The sequence below is a fragment of the Tursiops truncatus genome, chromosome 19 (assembly GCF_011762595.2).
Source record: "Tursiops truncatus isolate mTurTru1 chromosome 19, mTurTru1.mat.Y, whole genome shotgun sequence".
NCBI classification, from domain to species: domain Eukaryota; kingdom Metazoa; phylum Chordata; class Mammalia; order Artiodactyla; family Delphinidae; genus Tursiops; species Tursiops truncatus.
The window spans coordinates 23,753,944-23,767,568 of NC_047052.1; the positions used below are offsets into that span (position 1 = coordinate 23,753,944).

The 13,625-nt window shown below is 36.1% G+C and overlaps 1 protein-coding gene across 2 annotated transcripts in view; it reads left to right on the forward strand.

Annotated features, from left to right (window-relative positions):
* The window catches only part of CDH8 (cadherin 8), a 354,111-nt gene that overhangs the window by 223,862 nt on the left and 116,624 nt on the right, over positions 1-13,625 (forward strand). Inside the window, exon 7 of one of the 2 annotated variants that reach the window (XM_073796978.1) lies at positions 8,051-8,191. In XM_073796978.1, coding sequence (XP_073653079.1) covers positions 8,051-8,191 — 141 coding nt within the window. The remainder of the gene's footprint in view (positions 1-8,050; positions 8,192-13,625) is intronic. The other variant, XM_019935532.3, reaches the window with a different exon arrangement.

Here is a 13,625-nt window from a genome sequence, read left to right on the forward strand (position 1 = left end):
CACTAAGCCTTTATTGAAATTAAATAAAAATTAAAATTTTACATTTAATCTCTTAAATGTAAAACTGCATTCAATTTTCTCATATTTTTGCCATCATATCATATTTAGAGTTCTCAATTATGAATGATTATTTTGATGACTCAGGGAGAAAATTAGAATTTCTCCAAAGATATTACATAAATATTAAAGAATTAATCATGGATCAAATTTTCTCTGGGACTCACTGTAGAAAAATCTATTTTCGGTTCTGTGGCTGCAGAAATTTATACATGAGATTCTGGCTTTATGATGCTATCTTTTCAAGGCATGAGTGGAACAAACTATAAAACAAAACACATACTCAGAAAATGGGATGTTATTTGAACCAACAGATTTGGAATCTGAGATTTCTATATATGACCCTAAATAAATTAAAGTATCTGAGGATGACTGTGGTGGCTGAATCTGTTTCGTCCTTTGGGTGAAAACAGCCTTATGTCTCTCCACATGGACACCAAATAGCAGAATCTTTCGAATATTTTGTTATTGTTGTTTAAAAATACCTAGCTATTTGGCAGAGTATCTTCTACAAATAATGATAAATATTCCATGTAAAACCACTTTTAAAAAGCAAAAGGAAATTTACAGTGCATTACCTAATTTGGGATTTACCTTAAACTTTAAAAGAAGGCAATCTTATTGTTCTCATTTTTCAGTTGAAGAAACTAAGGATGGATGTATAAATTGGCCTAGCAGAGAAGTTAGGAATAAAAGGGTCTTTCTCTTGAAAAATCATCAGGGGTTTCACAAATATTGTGCTAGAAATAATATAGTCCAGAATAACTTTTTTAAAAGAAACTTATTTATCTTTATCTGATTATTAAGATAATCAGTGTATCTCCTGTGTACACTCCAGACTTTAATCTGCACCCTTCCAATGTGGCACCGAAGTCATGGGGAGTGAAAAAGACTCCTTGATAATGGGAGCTTGGTTCTGAAAATCCTTAAAATATTCTTGATATTAGAACATCACAGTCTGATGTTCTTTATTGCAAACAAGAAACAGAAATTCAGCAGGGACAGAGGGTCTCTGTAGGTACGTAGTATGGGGTTGAGATTGGAAAGAGGGAGTAGGAGGTGCTTTAAATGAATAAATGAATGAATGAATGTATAAGTACATATAATATTTGTATGCTGAGAATAAAATCTGTCTTATGTACACACACATACACACAAGAGATGGGATTTTGTGCCAAATGTTGGTATGAAATGTAAATAGTTGGGCTGTGATAATTGAGTAAACATATGACTCAGGTAAAAGTTGTAATTCAATATAAACAGTAGCAGCAATACAGAAAGGGTGCTCTTTTCCAACACAGTAATATCCAGTTGTCCATTCTGACCTACTCTCAACCACTGCACCAGTGACATCTTATGTTAACTTCTGACCTCTGCAAACTACTCTTGATTGAGTGAACTGGTGGCAAAGTTTGTGTTCATGGTCAGAGTGCAGTAGGTTAAATTAGATCTCCAAAGTGCTTAGCATCTAGGTAGGAATTTCCTTGCATCCATAGCCTTACCTCCACAAAGTAAAATGATGACGTCGTTAGGATTTATTTCTAAGACATACTACTGTAGGTTAGAGGAACACTAGCATTGAAGAAAACCAGGATATTTGTTGGAATAAAATGGGAAAGTTTAAATAGGGCATCCGTGAATACTGGTTCTCGAGGGTGATGCAGTTTCTAAAACATATCCATTGTTTTAGAATAAGAATGTCTGTTTCCAAAACGTCCATCATTAGAGTTGACGTTAACATAACCCAAGGGGCCTGTTTTTTCAAATACCACTCCTAACTGTGTTAATAAGAAGTTTCTTCTTACTGTGGCAGGAAGATGACTCTCCAAAGTATATTCTACTCTTTTCCAATGAGGTCTTTTGTCTAATGCATCTTAAGTAAATCTGCAAAGGAATAGCAAATCCAACAGATGCATATTTAAGAAATTAGAATGGAGACTTCAATACTGGAGATACAAATCCTGTGACGTTTTTTTAATGCAGAATTAACTTTTTTTAATAGATTTTATTTATTTATTTATGGCTGCTGCGTTGGGTCTTTGTTGCTGTGCGCGGGCTCTCTCTAGTTGCGGCGAGCAGGGGCTACTCTTTGTTGCAGTGTACGGGCTTCTCATTGCGGTGGCTTCTCTTATTGCAGAGCACGGGCTCTAGGCGTGCGGGCTTCAGTAGTTGTGGGACGTGGGCTTCAGTAGTTGTGGCTCATAGGCCCAGTAGATGTGGTGCACGGGCTTAGTTGCTCCGTGGCATGTGGGATCTTCCTGGACCAGAGTTTGAACCCACGTCCCCTGCATTGGCAGGCAGATTCTTAGCCACTGCGCCAGCAGGGAAGCCCCCTATGACTTTTAAGATATAAATTAGAAGACATTGAAATTTTCAGTAGATATAGTAGGAACCAAATTCATTCTTTATTCTTTTTTTTTACTTTCTTATCCCGTCTACTCTTTTTCCTCATATTTCTTTACCACCATGTTTCACACATAATAACAAGCCATGCTCAGTAAATGTTTGTGCATCTTTCCTATTGTGAGCTGTTGAGTAACTGCAGTACAAAATTCCAACTAATGTGATGTTATGATATATAAATCAAACAATCTCTTCCTGTCTATAAAGAGCAAAAGTCCAGCAAATGTTTACCTGTAGAATAATAGGAGGGACAACCTTAAGGAAGAGAAGATCTGTGAAGACTCGGGCCAGGTCCAGAAGGCTCCTTGTGGATGAGTGTTGAGAGAGGAAACCCAGTACAGACTCTCATCTCTTCAGCTCAGAGTCTATGCTCTATGAAGCAGATATGTTGGTAGCAGATATTTTGAAAAGGGTGATGACTTGTATAGACAAACACTACAAATAATTTTGGAACATTTTTCTAGTGTCACTTGGGAAACTACTGAAGGATGTGAATGGTTGTTTTTATTTATATCTTTCTATTTCTAGTTATTCATTTTCACAGTCATTCTGGGTTTGAAGACTTGACTATTAATTAACCAATTAGTTTACTGTATCTGAGTCATGTATCAAGTCATTTACTGCAAAGAACCATGCTGTGAAGTAGATACTTTCTCCAATTTATAGATGGACCTATGAGATTATGACTAGTTACATTGTTTTAATGAGATCCCACAGGTGAGATTAGACTGAAGGTTTTCTGGTTTCTCTGTTTCTTGCACTCTATCTGTTGCTATTCAGATAGACGCTAGGAATCCCAGAAAACAGAGTGAATGGCTTAGTGTCTACTTCTGGGACATCTATGCAAAATCATGACATCTGGAGAACTTGCTTGGTACGCTGGATTCTAAAATTTAAGTTGGTACTTCAGGTTTGCTATTTTGAACCCACTCTGCTTTTCTTTGAAATTATTCTCTGTCAATTGGCTTTTAAGGAAAGAGCCTATATCGAGTCTTATAATTGAGTATTGACTTTTATTGCTAGTGATGTGGCTGTGTCACACAGTGGAATGAGGAGGAGTGGGGAGAAATTGAGATAGTGGAGTGGATGGTGGCAGCTTAGAGGGCCAGAGGAAAGCAACTTGAATCTTTGCAGCTAGTGATGGAGTGGTGTAGCTATCGGTGGGGAGCACGGATCTTCTGAGAACATTCCTAAAAATGGCGTGTGGGGTGCAGTTTTTTAAAATATGGGTAATCTTTATGTAATTCATTTCAAACTTATATAAAAATGTAATTAATTTTAACTATGATAGCAAATGCTCATATAGTATTCAGTATGAATACAAAAGTGAATGTGTCCAATAATGCTTTGAACTTGAATGGTCAGTGTATGGGATGGAGATTTTGGTCCGAAAAGTTGGTAGAAAAATGAACACTAGAATGGTGCTAGAGGTGCAGGTAGGAGCCTCCCCACATGCTCCATCTCCTCAGCTTTACTTTATCACTTAAAGTGATAGCCTCCTTGTGTTTGCTTCCACTGATATGAGAACCCAGATGAACTGTTTAGGGACAAAGAAGCAGGAGTAAAAGGAATACTGGCTTACCACTGAAGAGGGGCCTGGGAATTGTCAGTAGAAACCTATTGTTTCCAGATAAGTAATGACAACATTAAAATTTTTCAGTAGATATTTCCTGAGCACTTATTACATACCAGGCACTGCAATAAGTGCTTTATAGGTATTACCTTGTTTAAATCTCACAAAACCTATTATAATTCCCATTTTACAGATTAGGTAACAAAGGTACAGAGAGATTAATAACACAACTAAGTAACATCTGTGTAAGAGTGATTTTTTCTTTTATTCATTCTACAAGAAACCAAGGAGAGAAGGATGCAAGAAAGAAAAAGGCATCTAGCACTGTGCTTGGTATACGTTTGGTGTCTAATGCATGCTTATTGACTATGTTAAGTCTGGATTTTTGAACAGTTTAGCAAAGGCTCTTGGCAGCCTTTACTATAAAGTCTGTTAGGCAATAAAATGTGTGAAATGTCTACAAAGGGAGCAAGAGGCTTCTTGAAATAGTTGAGGTAGACTTTAAACTGAATTTTAAACTAAGTCATTGTTTTCCCCAAGTTCCTCCCATTGTGTGATCTCGTAATATTATGACATTCTTACCTGTGATCTTACTAAAGGGTTGTATTTATAGCCTATTTTATAAATTCTTATGACTCACCCCATAAAGTCTGTCATGAACTGGATCTTTAAAAAATGAGAACAATATCCCTGCCTCTGTTAGAGTGATGGGAGTTAAATAACCCCCAAATGTTTTCCAGGTTTATGCTATTTATAAACTATTAGAAAGGGGCCTTCTCCACCACCTTCCAAGGAGGGAAGTTTATATAAAGTTTCATTTAATGGGACATGATGATTATGGTGATTTGATGATGATCATATCTTCAGCACCTATTTAAGCACCAGAGACTGATTTATGCTTTATTTTTAATCTTCACAACCAGACCTGGGATCTGAGTACTTCATGTTTGACCAGTGAAGAAACTGAGGCTCAATGAATTTGTTAATTATCTCAGAAACAGCAATGTATAAATAATAGAGATATAATTTATTCCAAATTTGAGGTCTGCATGATACAGGTTTTTTAAAAAATTTTTTGATGTGGATCATTTTTAAAGTCTTTATTGAGTTTGTTACAGTATTGCTTTTGTTTTATTTTCTTGGCTGTGAGGCATGTGGGATCTTAGCTCCCTGACCAGGGATCAAACCCACACCCCCTGCATTGGAAGGCGAAGTCTTAACCACTGGACCACCAGGGAAGTCCCTGCATAATATAGTTTTAACTAAGGGATTAAACAAACAGCATTTTTTTTTTAAATACCAACTTCCAAAACCCTGTCATTGTTCCCAGTGCTGCTTCTAGGCCAGAAGTTTTAGGCATTTACTGGACAGCAATCAAATAGCCATGGAGTGTGTTTCAGATTTGGGATTCTTGAGTATCAGTGATTAGACTGATTTTCATTTACTGTGGCCTCTGGGAAACTGGTAGATGCATGAGTGTGTGAAATATCAGCAGTGAGATAATAAAATTACTACAACCCAGCAATGCCTGCAAAGTTTATTTATGAATATGATGCAGATAGTGATAATTAATCCTCTGGACATTCCTTAGCTCTTTTAAGAGACAGAGTGTTCATGATATCCGGAGCAAAACCCATGTCTTTTCAGTTATTTTACAGTTCAACTTGGAACTTCATAGGTCTAATCAACAATCATTGTTGATAAAGATAAAGAAAATCAACAATCATTGTTCCCCAAGAAAAGGTTTTTTAGTCTTTTTTCTCCTGTAATACAACAGATTGAAATGTTTTGCAATGAACACTTACTTCCTCATGCTCAGGATTATTTTGCAAGCACTGTTAATTCAGATATGCCTCTGGGTTCTTAAATTCTTTCTGAATTTCTCTAATCATCCTGGGGGTTAGGCATGGGGTTGGTTTGTAAATTCCTGGTGTATAGATGCATGTCAGTGTCTTAGTTTTCTTTATATCTAAGTCTTTACTGTACCAGGAACTATAATTTCATGGTACATGTTTTTACCAAGTAATTCAGCAATAAGCTATTGTCAATAAAATTAAGTGTTTTTTAATATTATTCCAAAATGTTTAGTGATGCTTGTGTTTGGTGGGGAAGATTCACAGAAATGCCTTTTTTCTTGGTATTTGCATCTGGTATAAGTGATATAAATATCCTTTCTAATGAAAAAGAAATAGCTAAAAGGAGGAAGGAGTTATCCATATCCCTATATGTCTGTCTATCTACCTATCATCTATCTACCCATCCACTTATCCATCCTTCTTTATAGGTAGATATAGATACAAATAAGAGACTGATTTATGCTTTATTTTTAATCTTCACAACCAGACAAATAAGTAGATACACATAAATAAGTAGATATACATAAAATACATATATATGTTTGCAGTGAAATCCACTAAAATATTAACAGTACAAACCTACAGACAGAACACTATGGGAAATTTATTTTTTTCTCATTTTGTTATAATAACATAGTCTTATTCTTAATGATAGAATAAATGTCCATAAAAACCATGTAAAAAAATATGCTAAGCTCCAAATAGCCATGGACCATGTTTCATATTTAGCATTAACGGGTACGAGTAAATCGAATTCATGTGCACTTCTTAGGAGGTTACCTCAGCCATGAAGGTTTTCTTCAGTCCTTCCTCCTAGATGGGATTGTACATGGCCTTGGTCTGAGTTTGTCCTTCTACAGATATGGAATACCATAGACTGGGTGGATTAAACAACAAAAATGTATTTCTCACAGTTCTAGAGGCTGGGAGGTCCAAGATTAAGGCACCAGCAGATCCAGTGTATGGTGAGGGCACATTTTCTAGTTTACAAATGGTTCTCTTCTTGTATCCTCATTGGCAGAGAGCAGGGAGAGAGCCTATGTCCCCTTCTTCTTCTTTTTTAAATGAGGTCATTAATCCCATCAGGAGGGCCCTACTCTAATGACCTATTCTAACCCTAACTACCTCCTAAAGGCCTTACTTCCAAACACCATCACATTAGGGGTTAGGATTTTAACATATAAGTTTTGGGGGAGACACAAACATTTAGTCTACAGTATCCTTCTTTGAGCCTCTGTTCCATCCTGTTTTAGTTTATTTCACTGCTTATTTATAGACCGATATTTCTAATTATGCCTTATGTTCCTTAAGACATATAGCTTTTTATATTTGGCATTCCATTGCCAAATCTCAGATACTGGTGTATAAAAAGGATATTAATGTTGTGAAAAAAATAATTCCTGTATGATCTTGATACTTAGTGTTCCCAAGAAGCACTTGGCCATAGACACAAAGCATCTTAATGTTGTCTTATTTGGAAGAGTTTTCTCAACAGAGAAACTACTAACCTGCCCACTTAAAGTTTTAAATTTCATGAAATTGTGTGTTGTAAATCTGCCAAAATATCTATTCCAATTTAAAAAATTTTACTAGAGAATCAGTAAACATCTGATTTCTATAGACAGAGACAAATAGGAGACTAAATATATATTTTACTTAAAATGAAAACAAAACAAACCAACAGCAGCAACGACAGTAACACATACATACTGTGTAATCAAATGCAAGTTTTACACAAACACACATTTCCTTTGAACTGCCGCAAATAACTTGCTGGCTAGTGCCATCTTGCTTTGGGCTTGGGTTCATTGTTTTATATGGTATTTTGTGGCAACTGCTAATTATCATAAGCTGTCCAATAAATGTGATGGATCGTCCAATTAACTCTTCATCAGCATCCAGTTTTGAAGATGTTACCTATTGAAACTGATGGCAGTTTATGACCTCCGTGTTGCATATGTAGCTAATTACTCCTTAGACAATAATTATTAAGTTTCTTATGCTGCATTCAGTCATTTTGTTTTACAAATTATGATGCCATTGTGTTTCCCATTTCATTTGACTTCACAACTATGGCTCTCTAAGGATTACTAAAGGTCTGCTGTGGAATGTATGGATCATAGAAACAGTGAAGTAGATTACAAATGTATCTGTTTTGTAGGTTTTCCATCGACCGGCACACCGACCTGGAGAGACAATTCAACGTTAATGCAGATGATGGGAAGATAACGCTTGCAACACCGCTTGACAGGGAATTAAGCGTGTGGCACAACATAACAATCATTGCTACCGAAATCAGTAAGTGCCTGGGTTTGTTCATTTCTTCCTTATGTGGCTGAGTTCAGTTTATGCCTAGGGATCATATGACAAGTGGTCCCAGTTTGTATTAGATATTTTGGCATTGGAACTTATTTTATTGTTCCCGAGGAGCCTTTGAATGCATCGTCTCAACATGAAATAAGGTACACTGTGGTAAATGACCAAAAAGTTGCAATATATGTGGGAAGGAAACATTCTTCTATCCAAGTATTCTTATATCTATATCCATTGTTCGGCCATCAAAAACAATGTTTTGCATATAAAAATATGGGGAAAGATTTAGTATAAAAGGGTAGGTTAAAAAAATAGAATTCAAGAACTATATACCATAATTTAAATAAGTGGACCCTAACATATATATTATATTCGATATAGAAACTATTACTCACATAGTTAAACTATGCATATATACATACATATATACATGCAGAAAATACAGAAAGAAAATTTACACTGTCAATACATATCATTTTGGGGAGATGAGATGATAGGTGATTTTTTGTTTTTTAGAATTAATATGTCTTACACAGTAATAATGGACTATTTATTTATTTATTTTACATGTTTATTGGAATATAATTGCTTTACAATGGTGTGTTAGTTTCTGCTTTATAACAAAGTGAATCAGTTATACATATACATATGTTCCCATATCTCTTCCCTCTTGTGTCTCCCTCCCTCCCACCCTCCCTAACCCACCCCTCCAGGCGGTCACAAAGCACCGAGCTGATCTCCCTGTGCTATGCGGCTGCTTCCCACTAGCTATCTACCTTACGTTTGGTAGTATACATATGTCCATGCCTCTCTCTCGCTTTGTCACAGCTTACCTTTCCCCCTCCCCATATCCTCAAGTCCATTCTCTAGTAGGTCTGTGTCTTTATTCCTGTCTTACCCTAGGTTCTTCATGACATTTTTTTTTTCTTAAATTCCATATACATGTGTTAGCATATGGTATTTGTCTTTCTCTTTCTGACTTACTTCACTCTGTAGGACAGTCTCTAGTTCCATCCACCTCACTACAAATAGCTCAATTTTGTTTCTTTTTATGGCTGAGTAATATTCCATTGTATATATGTGCCACATCTTCTTTATCCATTCATCCGATGATGGACACTTAGGTTGTTTCCATCTCCGGGCTATTGTAAATAGAGCTGCAATGAACATTGTGGTACATGACTCTTTTTGAATTATGGTTTTCTCAGGGTATATACCCAGTAGTGGGATTGCTGGGTCATATGGTAGTTCTATTTGTAGTTTTTTAAGGAACCTCCATACTGTTCTCCGTAGTGGCTGTACCAATTCACATTCCCACCAGCAGTGCAAGAGTGTTCCCTTTTGTCCACACCCTCTCCAGCATTTATTGTTTCTAGATTTTTTGATGATGGCCATTCTGACTGGTGTGAGATGATATCTCATTGTAGTTTTCATTTGCATTTCTCTAATGATTAATGATGTTGAGCATTCTTTCATGTGTTTGTTGGCAGTCTGTATATCTTCTTTGGAGAAATGTCTATTTAGGTCTTCTGCCCATTGTTGGATTGGGTTGTTTGTTTTCTTGTTATTGAGCTGCATGAGCTGCTTGTAAATTTTGGAGATTAATCCTTTGTCGGTTGCTTCATTTGCAAATATTTTCTCCCATTCTGAGGGTTGCCTTTTGGTCTTGTTTATGGTTTCCTTTGCTGTGCAAAAGCTTTGAAGTTTCATTAGGTCTCATTGTTTATTTTTGTTTTTATTTCCATTTCTCTAGGAGGTGGGTCAAAAAGGATCTTGCTGTGATTTATGTCATAGAGTGTTCTGCCTATGTTTTCCTCTAGGAGTTTGATAGTTTCTGGCCTTTAGGTCTTTAATCCATTTTGAGCTTATTTTTGTGTATGGTGTTAGGGCGTGATCTAATCTCATACTTTTACATGTACCTGTCCAGTTTTCCCAGCACCACTTATTGAAGAGGCTGTCCTTTCTCCACTGTACATTCCTGCCGCCTTTATCAAAGATAAGGTGACCATATATGCGTGGGTTTATCTCTGGGCTTTCTATCCTGTTCCATTGATCTATCTTTCTGTTTTTGTGCCAGTACCATACTGTCTTGATTACTGTAGCTTTGTAGTATAGTCTGAAGTCAGGGAGCCTGATACCTCCAGCTCCGTTTTTCGTTCTCCAGATTGCTTTGGCTCTTCGGGGTCTTTTGTGTTTCCATACAAATTGTGAAACTTTTTTGTTCTAGTTCTGTGAGAAATGCCAGTGGTAGTTTGATAGGGATTGCATTGAATCTGTAGATTGCTTTGGGTAGTAGAGTCATTTTCACAATGTTGATTCTTCCAATCCAAGAACAATCATGGACTATTTAAAATTATATCTTCAATGTAAAATTTTTCATAAATTACATGTGAAAATGTAACCTTTTTTTCAGAGGAGGTTCTAGGGTTGTTAAAATAACACATGTTAGTCCTTCTGCCAATTTTTAATAGCACAGCCTCTTTGATTACACTTAATGACACTATAATTTAGTCTCTAAACAATAGCTGTATGGTACAATTTAGTGCTATTCTGTCTATGAGAACTCACACTCTGTCTCTCCAGTTTTTTTTATTATACAGAACATGCAAAGGGGATGTGATATTCATTTTCTTTCTAAGCAAAAGACATTGTGCATATTACCTGACTTTATTTTTCCATAAAGGAGCTGATGAGGACTTCACAGTTTACACAGTTCAAGGGAGACATTACATTCTTGAGGGAATTATGGTAGAAGGAATCTGAATAAGGAAATAAAAACTCACAATAAGCAAGATTCATGGGCATACATATGTAAAGGACATCAGCCCTAAGATCTGCTCTATGCTCTCTCTAAAATCTGCTCTGGTTTCACAGCTAATGTCTCTGAGATATGTTGATAAATTTGTCTGTAAGAGGAAGAGTAATCTAGACCTTGATGAAGGGCATGGTTTTTCCTTGTTCTGAGATGTGGGGTAATGTCTTCCATGGAGTCTTACTAAAAACAAAAGAAAACAGAATACAACCACGGTGCGAAAAAGTGACGATTCAAGAGTGAAGAATGTTTCTTTTGGCAACTCAAAGCAGGCAAAGAACCTGCTTGATATGGAATGAAAAAAGAGCTTTGGAAACTTCGGTGTTTTTACTTATTAGAAGTACCATTTTCTTCTCCAGTATGTGACTCTGGCAATAGTTTTCCCTTGTAACATTAAGGGATAAAGGAAACAAAGCATCCCATTTGGTGGCTTTGGTTTATTAGAAGTCTTAACCCCATCTAGATATGAAATTTTTACAATTTACAGTATTGAAGCTGCATATCACCTTAAGTGTCTGAGAAAAACTGTATCTATTTAGATTGGTTTGAGGCTATATAAAAACGCTCTAAAGGACCATGGTTTTCTTTAAAGTATGTAGGCAATAATTACTTTTAAAAGAATTTTCTCATATATTGAACATAAAAACCTACTTGAGTTCCCCTTAATCTATGACACTTTTTTAATGAGATGGATGCCTTCACTTAAATATTCATCAAGGAGGCCCTAATTAGAAGAATCCAGGTACTCCATTGTAAAGAGTAAAGGGAAATGAATACACAGAATAGGTGGTTAGGAAATATTTCAGGGGCAACCCAGAAACAAAAGTCTCATTTGCAAGGAATCACAGACAAGTAAGGAAGACAGATACAAAAGCAGATGCTCTGGGATAATGAGCTGTTAATTCTAGGGTGACAAGGGTACCAAACCAAATAAGAGAAGACATTCATTTGTTCATTCACTCAATAATTATTTATGGAGTCTTCGGTACTTGCCAAGCACTGTTTTAGTGACTGAGGATATAGCAGTGAACAAAATAAGCAAAAACCCTGGGCCTCTTGAAGTTTTCCTTCTAATGGCACTTGGAAGCCCCTGCATATAAAAGTGTGAGTTGGAATCTGCTGATATATCTATAAAGAATGACACGGAGGTGAGCAAGAAGGTGATGAGTATTGGGAATTACAAGCAGTTCCATGTTGATGGTGTGGAAAAAAAAGTATGACCACAAACCTCCTTCAATGAACATATGATTGATTAACAAATACTGAAACATAGATCAGATTAAGTTTTCTTCATGGCTTGACAGAAATCACTCAAGTATGCCCCAGATTCAAGGTTACAGTTAGCTCCATAGAGACCAAATAGGAAATGGTTCTGTCCACATGACAACCCTCAGCTTTACTTGGAACCTTACAGAATTAAAAATATACAACCCAAACTTACATTATTCTGTTGACATCAATGGGAGTTATCTCACCTTTTATTACATCCTTTTTTGATGTTTGTTTTTTTTTTACTCAGAGATTGAAAACTAAACTTTTTTTTTTTTGACTTTTTGCATGGAACTTTCTTAAAACCAACAAGACAGAGTACAAAAGAGAACTTTAATTTTAGTCTGTAAAATATAAGCTAGAAATTTAAATGTAAAATTAGGTTATCTTTTTTTTCTAAATCATGAAAGGAAGTTGAAATAAGATCACAGAGAACGTAAGAAATATTGGAATTACTATGAAAATGGCTTAGAAACCTGTTTTCACTTGGTTTTATTATTTAGCCCGTCATGTAATGTTTATCTTCCAAAGCCGCAGACCATGTCTTGGAAAAAAATATTAAAGGGAGATTTATTGTATTTGGATGAGATGAATATTTAAAACTACCCTGGACAATAGAACCCCACAGGGGGAGGTTCTAATAAAGAAATATTCATTCCAGGGAGAACAATTTAAAATTACTCTCAGATCACCATCTCTTCAGACAAAAGATTTAAACAAATGAAATTAAGCTAAAAAATAGATTTTAGGAAAGTCCATCTGTTATCTCTTAATGAGAATGGAGATATCATCCTTTATCCTCTTGTGTCAGATTCACTTAACCAAGGCTGAGATGCTTCACTGTGTATATTTCCCAAGAATTTCAGTGGTAATAGATCTAACTTGCCATCGCAATCAACAGGCACATCTCATTACATGATCTGGCAGTTAGATGCCCAAGTACTAACAAGAGATTAGGCTTGTATAGAGCATCTTTGCTAAGTAGCTTTGCTAGTAGCATCCCTTGAAACTATTTTGCATGGCTGCTGTGTACCATGGTGGTGAAGGCTTAAAGTAAATTTAGCTAAACACTGAAAAAGTATCATGTAATCCCTATGGTACATTTAACTCACATCAGTCTTTGAAAACAGGTACTATTACTGTATGCATTTTCCAGTCAAAGAATCTCAGACATAGGTTAAGTAACTTGCCCAGGGTCTCCAAGAGAACAAAGGGTGGAGACAAGATTGGTACCCTTGTTGCTTAACTGCAGATTACATGCTCTTAGATGCCTTCTTTGGGGGGAACCCTGTCCTATATCGTCTTTCCTTCCATCCTCCTGCTTAAATCGAGCTTCTGACAC